The sequence below is a fragment of the Cavia porcellus genome, unplaced genomic scaffold (assembly GCF_034190915.1).
Source record: "Cavia porcellus strain 051 isolate PalLab524CR breed Dunkin Hartley unplaced genomic scaffold, mCavPor4.1 scaffold_24, whole genome shotgun sequence".
NCBI lineage: Eukaryota > Metazoa > Chordata > Mammalia > Rodentia > Caviidae > Cavia > Cavia porcellus.
The window spans coordinates 12,501-27,302 of record NW_026947507.1 but is presented as its reverse complement, the minus strand read 5'-3'; the positions used below and the strand labels follow the sequence as shown (position 1 = coordinate 27,302).

Genomic DNA, 14,802 nt, shown 5'->3' with positions numbered 1-14,802 from the left:
CTTGGAAGCTCCACAGTTCTTCAATCGCAGCCGGGTTAGGGTACTCACCACAGGCCGCAGTGCTTCAGGAACCTGTGGACCCTCCCTGGTTGCAGAGATATCCAGAGTCCTCCAGACACGCAGAGAGGCCAGTGAGGGCACCCCAGATCTGCCCAGATCCTCCTCTGCAGACCTATGGCCAGGCGCGGCAGCTAAACAGGCTGGGCTAGGCTGGTAGTGTGGGCCAGCCCACCTATCGGGAGCTCAGCAGGTCTCCAAATGAAGCTGGGAATGGGGAGGCTGATGTGGAAGCCTCAAACCCACCTCTCTCCTTCACTGCACCTGGAAGCCTGAGGGAACTCCAGCAGTCTGGGCGCAGATATCCAGAGTCCTCCAGACACGCAGAGAGGCCAGTGAGGGCACCCCAGATCTGCCCAGCTCCTCCTCTGCAGACCTATGGCCAGGCGCGGCAGCTAAACAGGCTGGGCTAGGCTGGTAGTGTGGGCCAGCCCACCTATGGGGAGCTCAGCAGGTCTCCAAATGAAGCCGGGAATGGGGAGGCTGATGTGGAAGCCTCAAACCCACCTCTCTCCTTCACTGCACCTGGAAGCCTGAGGGAACTCCAGCAGTCTGGGCGCAGAAATCCAGAGTCCTCCAGACACGCAGAGAGGCCAGTGAGGGCACCCCAGATCTGCCCAGCTCCTCCTCTGCAGACCTCGCAGGCTTATGTTTCAAGGGTAATGTTTATTACAGCTTTCTGTCACTGTGGACTTGTAGTCCACAAACTCTTGGCCTCCTTTCTTCCAGGCAGTACATCCTGGTCAAAGCACAAACAGAAAACGCTGCTCTTTTATAGTAGCTAAAAAGTGGAGCTCATTTTTGTAACATATCTCCTGCAAAACTCAAAAAGCTATGAATCCACAAATGGATTAATCCATTCATGAGATCAGAACACTTACAGTCTAATCACTTCCCAAAACCCCATCTCTAAACACTGCTATGTCAGGGACCAAGACTTCTACATATGAGCTTTTGGGACACATTTTGACCAAAAAAAACCTTAACAATGCCTCCTTCTAATTCCTCAAGTAAGCATGTCTATCACTGTCATCAAAGGAACTTTTAATGACAAGTGCAGCTTAAACAAAAAACACTAATTTTTGAGGAACAGTTTCCAGAAATATTCTAAAGAATCAAATAACCACAAAACAACAACACAGGAGACCATTAAATTACATAAAGAGAGCTACCCTCATTCCTGCTCTGCAATGCAAGTTTCACATCTTCAAGTAGCTTACTAAAGCTCTATGTATATAAAATGGAGAATTTTAAAATGTTTTATGCTTAAAATGAACACAAAATTATTAATTCAAATTACATCAAAACACAGAAAAGAGAGATCACCTTGATGGCTTTCTGTGAATTAGGCAGTCCTTCTTCTATGTCTTCTAAAAGAATTCCTCCTAATCCTCGCTGGTCATGCTGATCTAACAGCCTAAGTAGGGCCCTCTTATCTTGCAAGTCGTACTTGGGTTTGAACGCATACTTTCCATCTATGACTTCAATTTTGGGATTGTTGACTAATGCCTGAAACAATGACATAATGTGTATATATTAACAAAAGAAAACTTTACACATACATTCTTAAATTTCAAATTATTTAAAAATATAATATTACCTAGTGCAGTGACAAATTAAAACTTGTGAGTAGGAATTGGAAGATCTAAAATAGCAGATACACAGAATCCCAGAATAATAGGCAAAGATCAGAGTGGTGCATACTTCTTTATATATTTTTTTAAATTACATATTATTTACATACATTATTTAGGGGGTAAAAAACCATTATAACAACTGCCTTAAGGAAAGTTGAATCTTTAAGATAACAAAATGGGTCAGAATTAATATCATGCCTATTAATAGTAACAGACCAAGTAAATGGTAGTGCCCACTGCATCTCCATAGTAGTTCATCATATATTGGCATTACATAAGAAATATGACCCTAGGATGAAGAAATCAGCAGTCAGTCCTTTCCACCTGGTATCAGCTGGAACTAGCAGTTATAGAAAGCACTGAAAAGGTCTAGACTGGTTTGTACATGAACTTTACTACTGTCAGCTTAAGAATGAAACCGTGTGGGAACTCAAGAATTAAAGAACATAACTAGGTGCCTAGTCAGTGCTATTGTACAAGTAGTATCTAGAGGAAAGCTCTGTAAGAAAGAGCAACTGTATTTTCTACAGTTACAAAACCTGACCCTGCCAGGAGAAACAAAAAATGAAGAAAAGAGAGACAACAGAAAAGTAACACAATAAAAATAATCTTTAATATTGGAAAGTCTATGAAATTCCGACATTAGATAAACTACCAAATTTAAGTGTGATCTGCCACAATTTGTATATCAATAGTATATATATTACCATTATTCACAACATCTGTGCAAGTTTAAGTTTGGACACTTTGAGGTTACAATATTATAGTGGTTCTGCTTCTGGTAATGGCCAAGGAGTTCCTAAAAGACTATGACCTTCCATGCATGATATGAAGGGACCAGAAGCTTCTATGATGATTAACTGGTTCATTTTATATTATAACAATCAAGAACTATGTTTTGGATTGGTCAAATAAATTAAGCATAGTTTAGGAATTTTTCATTTGGTCTTCAGAATCTTAATCACTGGTCCTAGAAAGTATTCTTGTTCAATGTCATTAAATATATAAACTCAAAAGCATAAAATCTATGAATGATTATAATGCTATTTCCAGTCAAATGCAGTGGTGCATGCCTATAAACTCAGCACTCACGAGACTGAGGCTCAGAGATCACCACAAGCTCCCTGGACTACGTAGGGAGCTCAAGACCAGCCTGAACTACATAGCAAGATTTTATCTCTAACCCCTTAGAGGCAATGATTATCAAGTCATAACATTAGTAACAGCTCAATAAAAATGTCTTACTAACCCTATACTACCTTACATTTTCTTTTCCTAAAACATACATACTGAAAATTTGTAAGCATATAAACTATAAATTTAGATATTCAAAATAAACTCTTTGTAAACATAAAAGTGATATGGTACTTTGACTTTTTTACAACTTTTATATTGTAGTTCTAACTTTTAAGATTTTTAAACAGATACATAAAATTATGTGAAAACCAACAACTCAAACAACTTAGAAGTATGTATGTTTAAAAAAACAAAGACCCTTCATAAGTTCTTTTAAGAAACAATAAAAGGCATAACCAGATTTCAGTACATTAAAAACACTCTAGGGGTTAGGGATGGCTCAGTGGTAGAGTGCTTATGTTGTATCTACAAGGCCCTGGGCAAAAACAAAAACCAAAACCACTCTTAGTTGTAACAAATATGTCACATGTTCAAGCCCTAAGACCAAAAAAAAAAAAAAAAAAAAAAAAAAAAAAGGCACTCTAGTTATAGCAAATATCTCACAGTAATCAACTAATTTTTCTATATTTATAAACCCATTGTTACCTCAGTCATTAGCCATTGCTTCTGCTTGAGTCCAATATCTAAATGCTGTGTTTCATCCGAAATTTCTTCTAAAGTTAGAGGATGTGTATCTCCTCGCTGATGTCGGGTCTATTGAGGGAAGAAATTATCATTAGAAGAGTTTTTAAATGCTAAATGTATTAAATCAAAGTTTTACATAAATAAAATCTTTGGGAATGTACAACACGTGTTTGTGAGGCAGTACAACTACAGTAATGAGAAGCATGGACTACAAAACCAGCTTCAAAGGACCAGCTTCAAACTCACAGCTTTATAAAATTAAATAACCTAAAAAAAGTATTTGCAATACATATCATAAGGAACTAATATTTTGAGAAATCCAAAAATCAAATATGCAAACAAACAAAAAATGCAAATGACCTTATAGATATGAAGCTGTTCAATTTCTACTAAGATACTTCTCACCCATTAGACTAGAAAATCTCTAATTGTCTAATGACTTCTTTGGTTAATCAGGCTATTAAGAAACACCTTGTCACAGACTGCTGGTAAGACAGCAAATGGTACAAACCCTAGGGATGGCAAAATGACCCAGCATTTGTCTATCTAGGAATTTATCCTACACATATATCAAAACAGAAAATGATTAGAAATCATTGCAGCACTATTTGTAGAAGGAAAACAGTGGAAATAACCCAAACTGCCATCAAGAGGGGACTAATTAAACTGCAGCACCTCCATATTCTATAGAGACATTAAGAAAAAAACATAAGGTGTCAAGGACAAATTGCTAAGTTAAAAAAACACAGACACCAAATGTTGGAGAGGACATGGTAGAACAAGAAATATTCAATGCTGGTGAAAATACAAAATGAGACAGCTACTTTGGGAAATAGTTTGGCAATTTCTGAGGATTTAAAACACATTCTTACCTATCCAATCAATCTACTGATTATGGACCTTTTGTGTATGCACACAATAGTGTTTATAGCACCTTTATTCTTAAGTAGCAAAATCTGGAGGTAACTAAAATGTCCCTCAGTAGGAGAATGGCTAACATATTGTACATCCAGAGATCATCGTTAGCACTAAATAGAAATGAGAATCGAATGCATGTTACTAACTAAAGAAGCCAATCTAAAAAGGTCTCACATTATATGGTTCCAACTATATGACACTCTGAAAAAGGCAAAACTATGAAGACAGTAAAAAATTTAGTGATTATCACAGATTAAGGGAAATGAGCAACAGAAAGGTAGAACACCAGGGTATCTTAGAGACAGTGAAACTACTATGATACTGTAATAGTGGAGACATACCATTATACATTTGTCAAAACCCATAAAATATGCAACACTGATAGTGAATTCTAACATAAACTATGTACTTAAAATGATAATATGCCAGTGTAGTTCACTGATGGTAACAAATGTACTATTTTGGTGTGGCTTACTGACAGTTGGGGAAGACTGGCAGAGGAAATGTATCGCAAATATATGTATCTATATATGTGAATCTAAACTGCTCTGAAACTTAAAGTGCATTTTCTAAAAAGCATAAAAAAGTATACATCTTTTATTGGAAAGGGCAGAACTAAAAAAAAAATAGAGGCGCTACCTCAGGAGACATACACTTAGTGACATGCACAGAAGAATGCTGAAGGAAGACTAGAAATCCCCCATGACACAACAGATCAGGACTACTCCACTCCTTCCTTCACTTCTGCATTCTGCAAGATACTACAATTCACCTAGAATCAGATGAACTGTGGTGGATTTCATATTAAAAAAGAAGACCTAGGGCTGGTGATTTCGCTCAGTGGTGTAAGCACCTGCCTGGAAAGTGCTGGTTATGAGTTCAATCCCCAGTACCAAAAAATAAAAATACAATAAGAGGAAGACTTTTAAAATGCAGATATTATATAACTCATAGTGCTTTAAGAAATGATTATTTAACCGCTGAATTAGTATTTCTTTTTACAAAAAGGAAAATGTTTCATATCTGCTAGATACTCAACTATAGAAGCTACTCCTAGTTCAAGAACAATTACTTTTTAAAAATCAACAATCTGTTCCTTCAAATATACCTTCCATTTAAACCACGTGTTAATGTAACAAAGTTACTGCTTTTTAAAAGAAATTCACTGTAAAGAGTACCTTGAAAACGTTTTCAAAATTATTTCCACCATCACATGATTTCTAAATTTGCAAAGTACTATGTAAGAAAAATTTCCATATCTATATATCATAAAATCATTAGAAACAGTTTCTTAAACTTCAAAGCTTCTAGTCTTTTTAAAAAATCTATTTGTCAAAAATATAATCTTTTTTGATACTTTCTCATAAACTGACATATAAAATGGAAATTCACTACACAAACTGACTAGTTGGTGAGATGAGATTAAAAATTAAGAGTTTCCTAATACAATCATAGTGTGGGACTTCAATACACCATTCACATTAGTCTGTTCAACAAGAGGGGAAAAAAAAAGAAGTATCAGAGTTAAACCACACCATTAAAAGAAATAGACTTCAAGTGCATTTTCTAAAAAAAAAAAAAATGCACTTTAGTATTTAATCTAAAGACAGAATGGATTGTTCTCAACAACACACAGAACTTTTTCCAAAACAGACCACATTTTATGTGATTAAAGCATGCTTAAATACATATAAAAGAACTGACATAATCCCATGCACTATCAGACCATAGCAGAATAAAGCTAGAAACCAACAGCAAAAGCAGCAACAGAAACTACACAAACACATGGAGATTAAATGATAATTAATGAATAATCAATAGATCACAGAGGAAATCTGGGAAGAATAAACTTTCCAGGACAAAAGAACAATGGAAGCACAAGATACCAAAACTTACAGCACACAATGGGGACAATTCTGAGAGGAAAGGTTATGGCTGTAAATCCACACATAAAATGAACAGAGCAATCCCAAATAACCTGATGATGCATGTCAAGCTCCTAGAAAAATAAAACAATCAAAATCTAAAATGAATAGATAGAAAGAAATTGTAAAGAGCAGAAATTAATGAACTGAGGCTAAAAAAACCTGTATAACGGATCAATAAGGAGTTAGTTCTCTGAAGGGAAACTGATCTGGGAGTAGGGACATGAGGGTGGGAAATAAAAAGAATCAAGATGTAATATAAATAAATAAATGAATGCATGAACGTATACACACACACACACACACACACACACACACACACACACACACACATATATATATATACACCAATTTCCCCACAATGAATATATTTACTCTGTATTGCAAAAATACAGATTGAAAAAAAATTAAGCGTTCCAATCAGGTCTGGTTGTGCATGCCTATAATCCCAAGACTCAGGAGACTGAGACAGAAGACTCAAAAATTCAAGACCAGCCCCATGTGGCACAGCAAGAAAACTTAAAATGGCCAGGGGACTACAGCTCAGTGGTAGAAGGGATTACCAGGGATGCGTGATGACTTAGTTCAATCTCTAATATCACCCCCAAAAGATTAAATCTTCTTCAAGTTTCTTCCTAGGTATTAGATGATTTTTGATGCACTGCATTTAATAATTTCATTTTCTGATTTTTTCCCAAAAATTTTCAGGAATTGATTTTTGTAGACTGATCTTGTACATGATGTCTTTATGACATGGGCTTACTCTGCCTACTGGTAGCAGCACTTCTAATATAACATAACACTTAAGTTCTGACAATTGGGTATCTATTCTTGTCTTCTTTCCTGACTTACAAAAAGTACTGAGCTATTTCATCATAAGCATGTTTATAGATAGATAGTTAGATAGACAGATCAGCATTCCACAAGCCCATGGGCTCCACAGGAAATCATTTTTTAATTTTAAAGAGAAAAAAAATCACAATAAAACTGTCTCGTAACAGGCTAGGAGAGTAACAATAATACACTGCATAGGCAGAGCATTTAGTTCAGTGGCATAAGCACCTGCCTGGCAAGCTCAAGGTCATGAGTTCTATCAGGAAAAACAAACAAACTGCATATTGTTATCTTCATAGTAGCCAGTCAAGAGTACAAGATATAGGCATGAAACACTGTGCTCAAACAATACTAGTTCAAACCTTTTTCAATGAACTAAGAGAAACTAGCTGTATGACTATCTTAACTGTCATGTGTATATATTTTTTCCTTTTCCCTTTCTTCCTTAACCCTTCCCCCATCACAATTTTTTTTCTTCCAAATAGTTTCTCCCCAATTCACAGTATCTATTGTACATTTTGGATCTTATTCATTCAGATTCTCAAGCTAGTGAGACAATACAATGTTTACACATGTGGGTCTTATTTATTTCACTTGGCAGTACGTCTCAAGTTGTATCCATTTACCTATAAAAGTCTCAAGTTTATCCTTCCTTGTGGCTGAGCAGTACTCCATTGTTAAAACACACACACACACACACACACACACACACACACACACACACATCTTTTTTATTCATTTCTCAGTTGATGGGCATTTGGGTTGTTTACAAAATCTAGCTATCACAACCGTGCTGCTATTAACATGGGTGCACACATATAGCTATGGTATGTTGCTTTTAATTCTGATGGGAAGATACCCAGAAGGGGACCCATAGGAAATTATGATTTAAAAAAGATAGGCCTTGTTTTTTCATGCTTCACATACCATATGATACTAATGTTCACAGTAACAAACAACTGCTACTAAATAGCTTTACTAACAATTTCAACAGAAATCTTTTAGCATCACATGGCACAGTGCAAACAGCCACAGTGCTGAGGTTACTATCAATTTTTGATACAACAGGGTGAGAACAGTGATAACTGGTAAGCTACACTGTACAAATGGGAGCACATCACGTGACAGTGTCAGAAACTCCCTTCCCAAATTTTAGCCTCCAATCTCCTTTTTAAATAGTGTCAACTGACCTACAGAAGCAAACTCACTAGCAGTATCACAAAAAATGAAGGAAATGCTCACTCTAAACAAAGTATTTTTATACACCATGACTCCTGTACTCTGCTGTTCTAACTATTGTAAAACACAGATAATGCATAATAGAAGTAACTCACTTCACGAACTTGATTCGTTCCATGATTCTGGTCCCAAAACCAAGTTGGATGAGAACCAAATCAAATTCAGCATTTAGGTTTAATGTTGACTTTATGAAATTTGATTTGGTTCTTGTTTAATTCAGTTTGCAACCAAAATTGTGGAGAGAATTGAATTTATGAATTAAGTACCACTAAAAAGTATGTTTTAAGCTGTGATGTTTTGGTCCCTTTTCAAACTTTTTCAGTTAGTTATTATTGTATTGTCTTCATTTTTATAATTAACACTTTTTGTGGGAGACAACTCCAGTGATTCCCTTTGAACCCAAAACAATTACTGTGACTTTATTTGGAGACTCATTTCCTTATACTGATATGTAAAAAGCTGGCTACAGTATTTCCCTCTCTATAGCACCCCTAAACAATTCCACTACTACCTTAATTGGATTATGTAAATTGATTCTTCTGCATATCTTTATCTCTGCAATTTACAGAGATGCCAATCTTGCACCTGGCCAGCCAGCTCAAATTACTCTAATTCTTGGCATCTCACTCATCCATGAACCAGTCCCTTCTTCACAAGATAATAGGCCTTTGTCCACATGTCCTTATGGGGAATGAATTTAGGACCCTTTGACTGCCCTTAACTTGGAATATGTCTTGGTGTTTTTACTCGCACCCATGGGTTGCATTGGTGGTGGTAGATTAAAATTAACTTACTGGGATTCTAATAATGTCTCAATGGGATTACAAGTATAACTTTTTGGATTGTGAGGAAAACTAGAAAGAGGATTACAATACTTGGATGACTGAACTCGATATTTGGGTTTATAATATTTTTTTAAAAATAGAATGCTTCACGAATTTGTGTGTCATTCTTGTGCAGGGGCCATGCTATTCTTCCCTGTATCATTCCAATTTTAGTATATGTGCTGCTGAAGTGAGCACAACACTTGTTTTTTATGAACATGTCTCACAATCCAGTATGATGACCTCTGAAAATTTTAATGGAAGAAATTTGTATACCTAGGTTCGTGAACAATTCTAGTAAGGTCAGTAATAAAGAACCATAACGTGCTGTGCGATTTTACTGATCAGTGCAATAACAGACACAAAACAAAACTCTACCACTGTAGTAATAACTATTAATCAATGAACTGTTTATAACCATGAGTTGTAATCTAAGACATCCTATTTCACTATGCACAATATACACTTTACAAAACTGAAAAATCATAAAAACAATCACAGCCACTGGACAAGTCATAGTACTTCCTAGAATCACAATTTAAATGGAATGAAGTCTTTATTATTTGGGGGAAAGATTAGGGCTACATCTCAGTGGTAGAGTACTTGCCTTGCATGCATAAGGACAAGCATCATAAGAGGCCATGTAAGAACATTGTTTGATAAAATGAGAAACAGCTGTTTATCTAAGTTGAAAAATCAACAGATTCTACCAATATAGGTTATGCAATAATCTTGTAAAAACTTTTAACAAGATGATACATTTCAAGAAAAATTTTTGTTCTACAAAGGAAGAGCCAGAAACAAGAAAAGGGCAGGACAGATTCAATGCAGGGATCAACTGTGTTGATCCTATCAATGATTGACTGGCTCAAGGCAAAGTTTTGCCTGTGGTTTAAAAAAAATCCTGATATCACAAAGCATTGCTTTCTTCAGAGAGGTATAAGAATCTAAAACCCTTGGAAATGAAATGGAAAATATCTTGAAGGATGCTACAACAATAATTTGTTTTATTAAGCAAAGGCAACTGTACTGCACTTGAACAGTACAATTTCCTGCTAAACACAGAAATCAGTGGCTTAACTGAGGTTATATCAACAGACCATTTAAGCTGAAAGGTGAATTACAGAAATATTTTCGAGAAAATCACAGGCTTTGAAAATGTAAGAATGACTGCAGAAACTAGTCCTCTTGGCAGACTCTTTTAAACAATGAAACAAGAAGCAGTTGAACATGGGAAGCAAAAAAGAAAAAAAAAAGTCCTGATTTCAAATTCCTTGAAAATGTTCTGATTTGAAGTTCTCTGAATTTAAAGAAAAACTGAATCTTTGGGAAACAAATCATGTGAAAAGAAATCTTTAACATTGCTTTGGCCTGAGAATGGGGAAGAACGTCAGCAAGTGTTGAGCATCACTGAGAACTACCTAAAGGACTAATATAAACTATATGTGGGTAAGGATTCTTTCTCACAATCTTCCACTCATCTAATAAATACACTGGAAAAAGAGAATCAAGTAAAACCTTTGAAAAAATCTGCAAGTTTGACATCAGCCTGGGCTACAAAGTGAGTTCAAGGCCAGTCTGAACTACACAGTGAAACACCATCTTCTCACCACCCCCCCCAAAAAAGGTAAGTAAATCCAGATTCTTGACTCAGACCCAGCAGAACAGAACTTGAGCCTATGAGGCAACATATTTAATTTCTATGGACTTTAGCATCTAAATTCTAAATTAATTGCCAGAATAAATTCAAAGGGAAGCTAGGTTAGTGGTTTCCAAACTTCGGCATTTACTACAACCACGTGACGAACTCATCAGAGCAGATACTGGGCTGCACTGTCAGTCTAGGAAGAGGCCCACAGCACAGGCAGATATCCACGGTGAAGAATGATACCAAGAAACAGGTACACCAAAGGAGACAATGCTCCAATGTGTTCCTCCATTTGTCAGCAGACTAAGTAGAAGCTAGTACACAAAAAGGCATCCTTGAAATGAGAATTTCCAAGGTAATCTGAGGTGCATTTAAGACTTGTTTAAGCAGAGTGTCTCCTGAGATCCACGCCATGTTGGAGCTCAGGACTCTGGGAAGCCAAGCCAGCATCTCCCCTCCCTGCAAGCGGAGGCAGGGTGGCAGCCTGCAGCCCTTCCAGGGGGAGAACTAGGATTCTCTCCTGAGATCCACGCCATGCTGGAACTTAGGACTCTGGGAAGCCAAGCCAGCATCTCCCCTCCCTGGCAAGCGGCGGTAGTTTAGCCCACTGCAGCCCTTCCAGGGGGAGAACTAGCAGTGTCTCCTGAGTTCCACACCATGTTGGAGCTTAGGACTCTGGGAAGCCAAGCCAGCATCTCCCCTCCCTGCAAGCGGAGGCAGGGTGGCAGCCTGCAGCCCTTCCAGGGGGAGAACTAGGAGTCTCTCCTGAGATCCACGCCATGCTGGAACTTAGAACTCTGGGAAGCCAAGCCAGCACCCCCCCTCCCTGGTAAGTGGTGGTAGTTTAGCCCACTGCAGCCCTTCCAGGGGGAGAACTAGCAGTGTCTCCTGAGATCCACACCATGTTGGAGCTTAGGACTCTGAGAAGCCAAGCCAGCATCTCCCCTCCCTGCAAGCGGAGTCAGGGTGGCAGCCTGCAGCCCTTCCAGGGGGAGAACTAGGAGTCTCTCCTGAGATCCACGCCATGCTGGAACTTAGGACTCTGGGAAGCCAAGCCAGCACCTCCCCTCCCTGGTAAGCGGTGGTAGTTTAGCCCACTGCTGCAGCCCTTCCAGGGGGAGAACTAGCAGTGTCTCCTGAGATCCACACCATGTTGGAGCTTAGGACTCTGGGAAGCCAAGCCAGCATCTCCCCTCCCTGTAAGCAGAGGCAGGGTGGCATCCTGCAGCCCTTCCAGGGGGAGAACTAGCAGTGTCTCCTGAGATCCACGCCATGCTGGAACTTAGGACTCTGGGAAGCCAAGCCAGCACCTCCCCTCCCTGGCAAGCGGCGGTAGTTTAGCCCACTGCAGCCCTTCCAGGGGGAGAACTAGCAGTGTCTCCTGAGATCCATGCCATGTTGGAGCTCAGGACTCTGGTATGCCAAGCCAGCTTCTCCCCTCCCTGTAAGCGGTGGCAGGGTGGCAGCCTGCAGCCCTTCCAGGGGGAGAACTAGCAGTGTCTCCTGAGATCCTCGCCCTGTTGGAGCTTAGGTCTCTGGGAAGCCAAGCCAGCATCTCCTCTCCCTGTGAGTGGAGGCAGGGTGGCAGCCTGCAGCCCTTCCACGGGGAGATCTAGTCATTTCTCCTGAGATCCATGCCATGTTGGAGCTTATCTCAATCTCTCCCTTATTCTTTAAAAAATTATTTAGTTATTTCTTATGTTTGTCTTAATTAAGGGGAAAAATTTAAAAAAAATTAGCATATTTTATAGTAACTCTTTTTGATATCCTATTAACTTGTTTTGAAGTCCTGTAATGCTCCCACGATCTTGTTTTGACTGATTAGACTCTGTTCCATTCTATATGATAATATCAAGTTTGAGGGTATAGGCAACTACTTTGAAGGCAATAAGATTCACTAAGTTGCCCATTCTGGTTTGACTGTTGTCTCCTTTGGAAGTCCTGTAATGTTTACAATGCCTAAGTTTTATTGGTCTTGTTCCCTACTGTTTTGTCCAACTTTATAATATATAATGAGATAGACTATTCTTTTTAAGGAAACAAGAGACAACTTTGATAACCATTGTTGATAACCTTGTACTCTGTTGTACATCATGTGCTATGTCTATCCTTGGTTTTGACTGACAGCTTTGTTTTCCATATTTGACTTTATTCTCTCCCCCCAAAAAAGTAATAAGAACTAAGGAGTAATAAAATCCAAAAAGTGTAAATCTTGTTGTAAAAAAGATAGGGGAAAAAAAAGAGCTCTAACGGATATAACAGCAAGTGTGTTTAGGGGTGTTAAATAGCTGACTATATTAATGTTTTTGGATCATTGAACACAGCTGTTTGCAGTCTCTCTGTTTGAATGTCCACTTTGTATTCTTTGATACTGTGATTTGAGCAACTATTTCCAAGATGATAATATGTAATCTATTAGCAGGTGATTCCTTACTATTATGTTTTTTTTTTGTAGTTCTGTATTACGTGTACCCTTACACTGCTTTGTTTTGTTTTGTTTTTTTCTCTTTTTCCTCTTAAATAAAATTAAAAAAAAAAGACTTGTTTAAGCAATAAAACTTGTTTCACGTTAATTACTTCTATGGAAGTGCTTTAAAATGCACCATGGACTTCCAGCTCTTAAGCAGGCTCAACAAACACACTTCAATCTCCCTTGATGTCCCAGTCACTGGCACAATGTAAATTAGTGGCCGGTGGTGGAACCTACTTCGGAAGCTGATGAGATGTGACAGGCAGTTTGTTCCTGGCCAAATGTTCTCGGTATTCAACTCCAAACTTCCTGTATATGTCTTTTTGCCCTCTGGTTTAGAGTTACTACTTCTTGCTGTGAATCTCTATCTCAGTTCTATGATGAGTACCCTTGAACTTTTTCCACATGATTTCTATGTAATTCTCATTGTGCAAGTAAACAGTTCTTCTATAAGTAAATGAATAAATTATAAGGAGCATTTCTGTTGCTATTTTCTTTTTCTGGGCCAAGTTCCTTGTCTTATCAGATCTTCAAAAGGGTGTACAAGGGACTACTATAGAGTTTAACAGATTACGTAACACTTTCCCCACATAATTTTTTATTTTCAAGCAGGCCTTCCCCTCACCTCCTCTCAAAAGTTACGATGCACTGTGTGAAGGTACACCAAACTCTAATGACTCAAACAACATTTCAGGAAACCTTTATTATGGTAATTGATCACCGATCCTTCAGCCTTCTGATTCAAACTTGCTACAGTGAGCTCCAGGACTTCAACAGGACCTTTAAGATTTCCAGTACACAAACATTTTTCATCTTTCCACACCTGACTCTGCAGGGAGCCACTGTAAGCCAATCTTATAAATTCTTATATATTTGAAAATCTTGCATTCTACCTGTTTCTCTAGTAAGCACTGACTGATACACAGTAATTATAAAAATAAATCAAAAGACATTTTTAATAATTAGTCTTGAGATCAGATGAAAAAGATTTTTAACTTCAATTTATATTACTGTGGCAAAGAAGTCTGAAAGATAATGATGAAAAGTTTAAATCATAAACATATATAAGGATAAAATTCAAGGACAATAAAAGATATACAAGTTCAAAAATAATTAAAATTTCTGACCATTTAGGATCATTTATTTTTAAATTTAATAACATTTAGATTCTATTAGATAAATTTAAAAGTGATATACCTGATTGAAACTTTGTAATATGACAGGAATTTCATATTTCTGGTAGCCATATAAACTTTGGGTTAAATAATGCTCCTTAACTTTAACTTAAATATCTGCAAAGGCATACACAGCTTTTTATTTATTTATTTATTTTTTTGGGTCTTTTTCCTTTTTATCGGTACCGGGGATTGAACTCACGACTGCTTGCTTGCAAGGCAGGCGCTTATGCCACTGAGCTAAATCCCCAGCC

At 37.7% G+C, this 14,802-nt stretch overlaps 1 protein-coding gene and 1 non-coding gene across 2 annotated transcripts in view; both read right to left on the bottom strand.

Annotated features, from left to right (window-relative positions):
* Nucleotides 1-1,063: 1,063 nt before the first annotated feature.
* Nucleotides 1,064-14,802, bottom strand: part of LOC111754771 (general transcription factor IIE subunit 2-like) — a gene marked incomplete at its 5' end in the record, with an annotated part of 15,111 nt that continues 1,372 nt past the window's right edge. Inside the window, 3 exons of the mRNA XM_063234513.1 lie at nt 1,064-1,117; nt 1,384-1,566; nt 3,477-3,584. Coding sequence (XP_063090583.1) covers nt 1,064-1,117; nt 1,384-1,566; nt 3,477-3,584 — 345 coding nt within the window. The remainder of the gene's footprint in view (nt 1,118-1,383; nt 1,567-3,476; nt 3,585-14,802) is intronic.
* On the bottom strand, nt 9,347-9,453 carry LOC111758339 (U6 spliceosomal RNA). Its single transcript, XR_002792529.1, has one exon. It is a non-coding gene; the product is annotated as a U6 spliceosomal RNA (small nuclear RNA).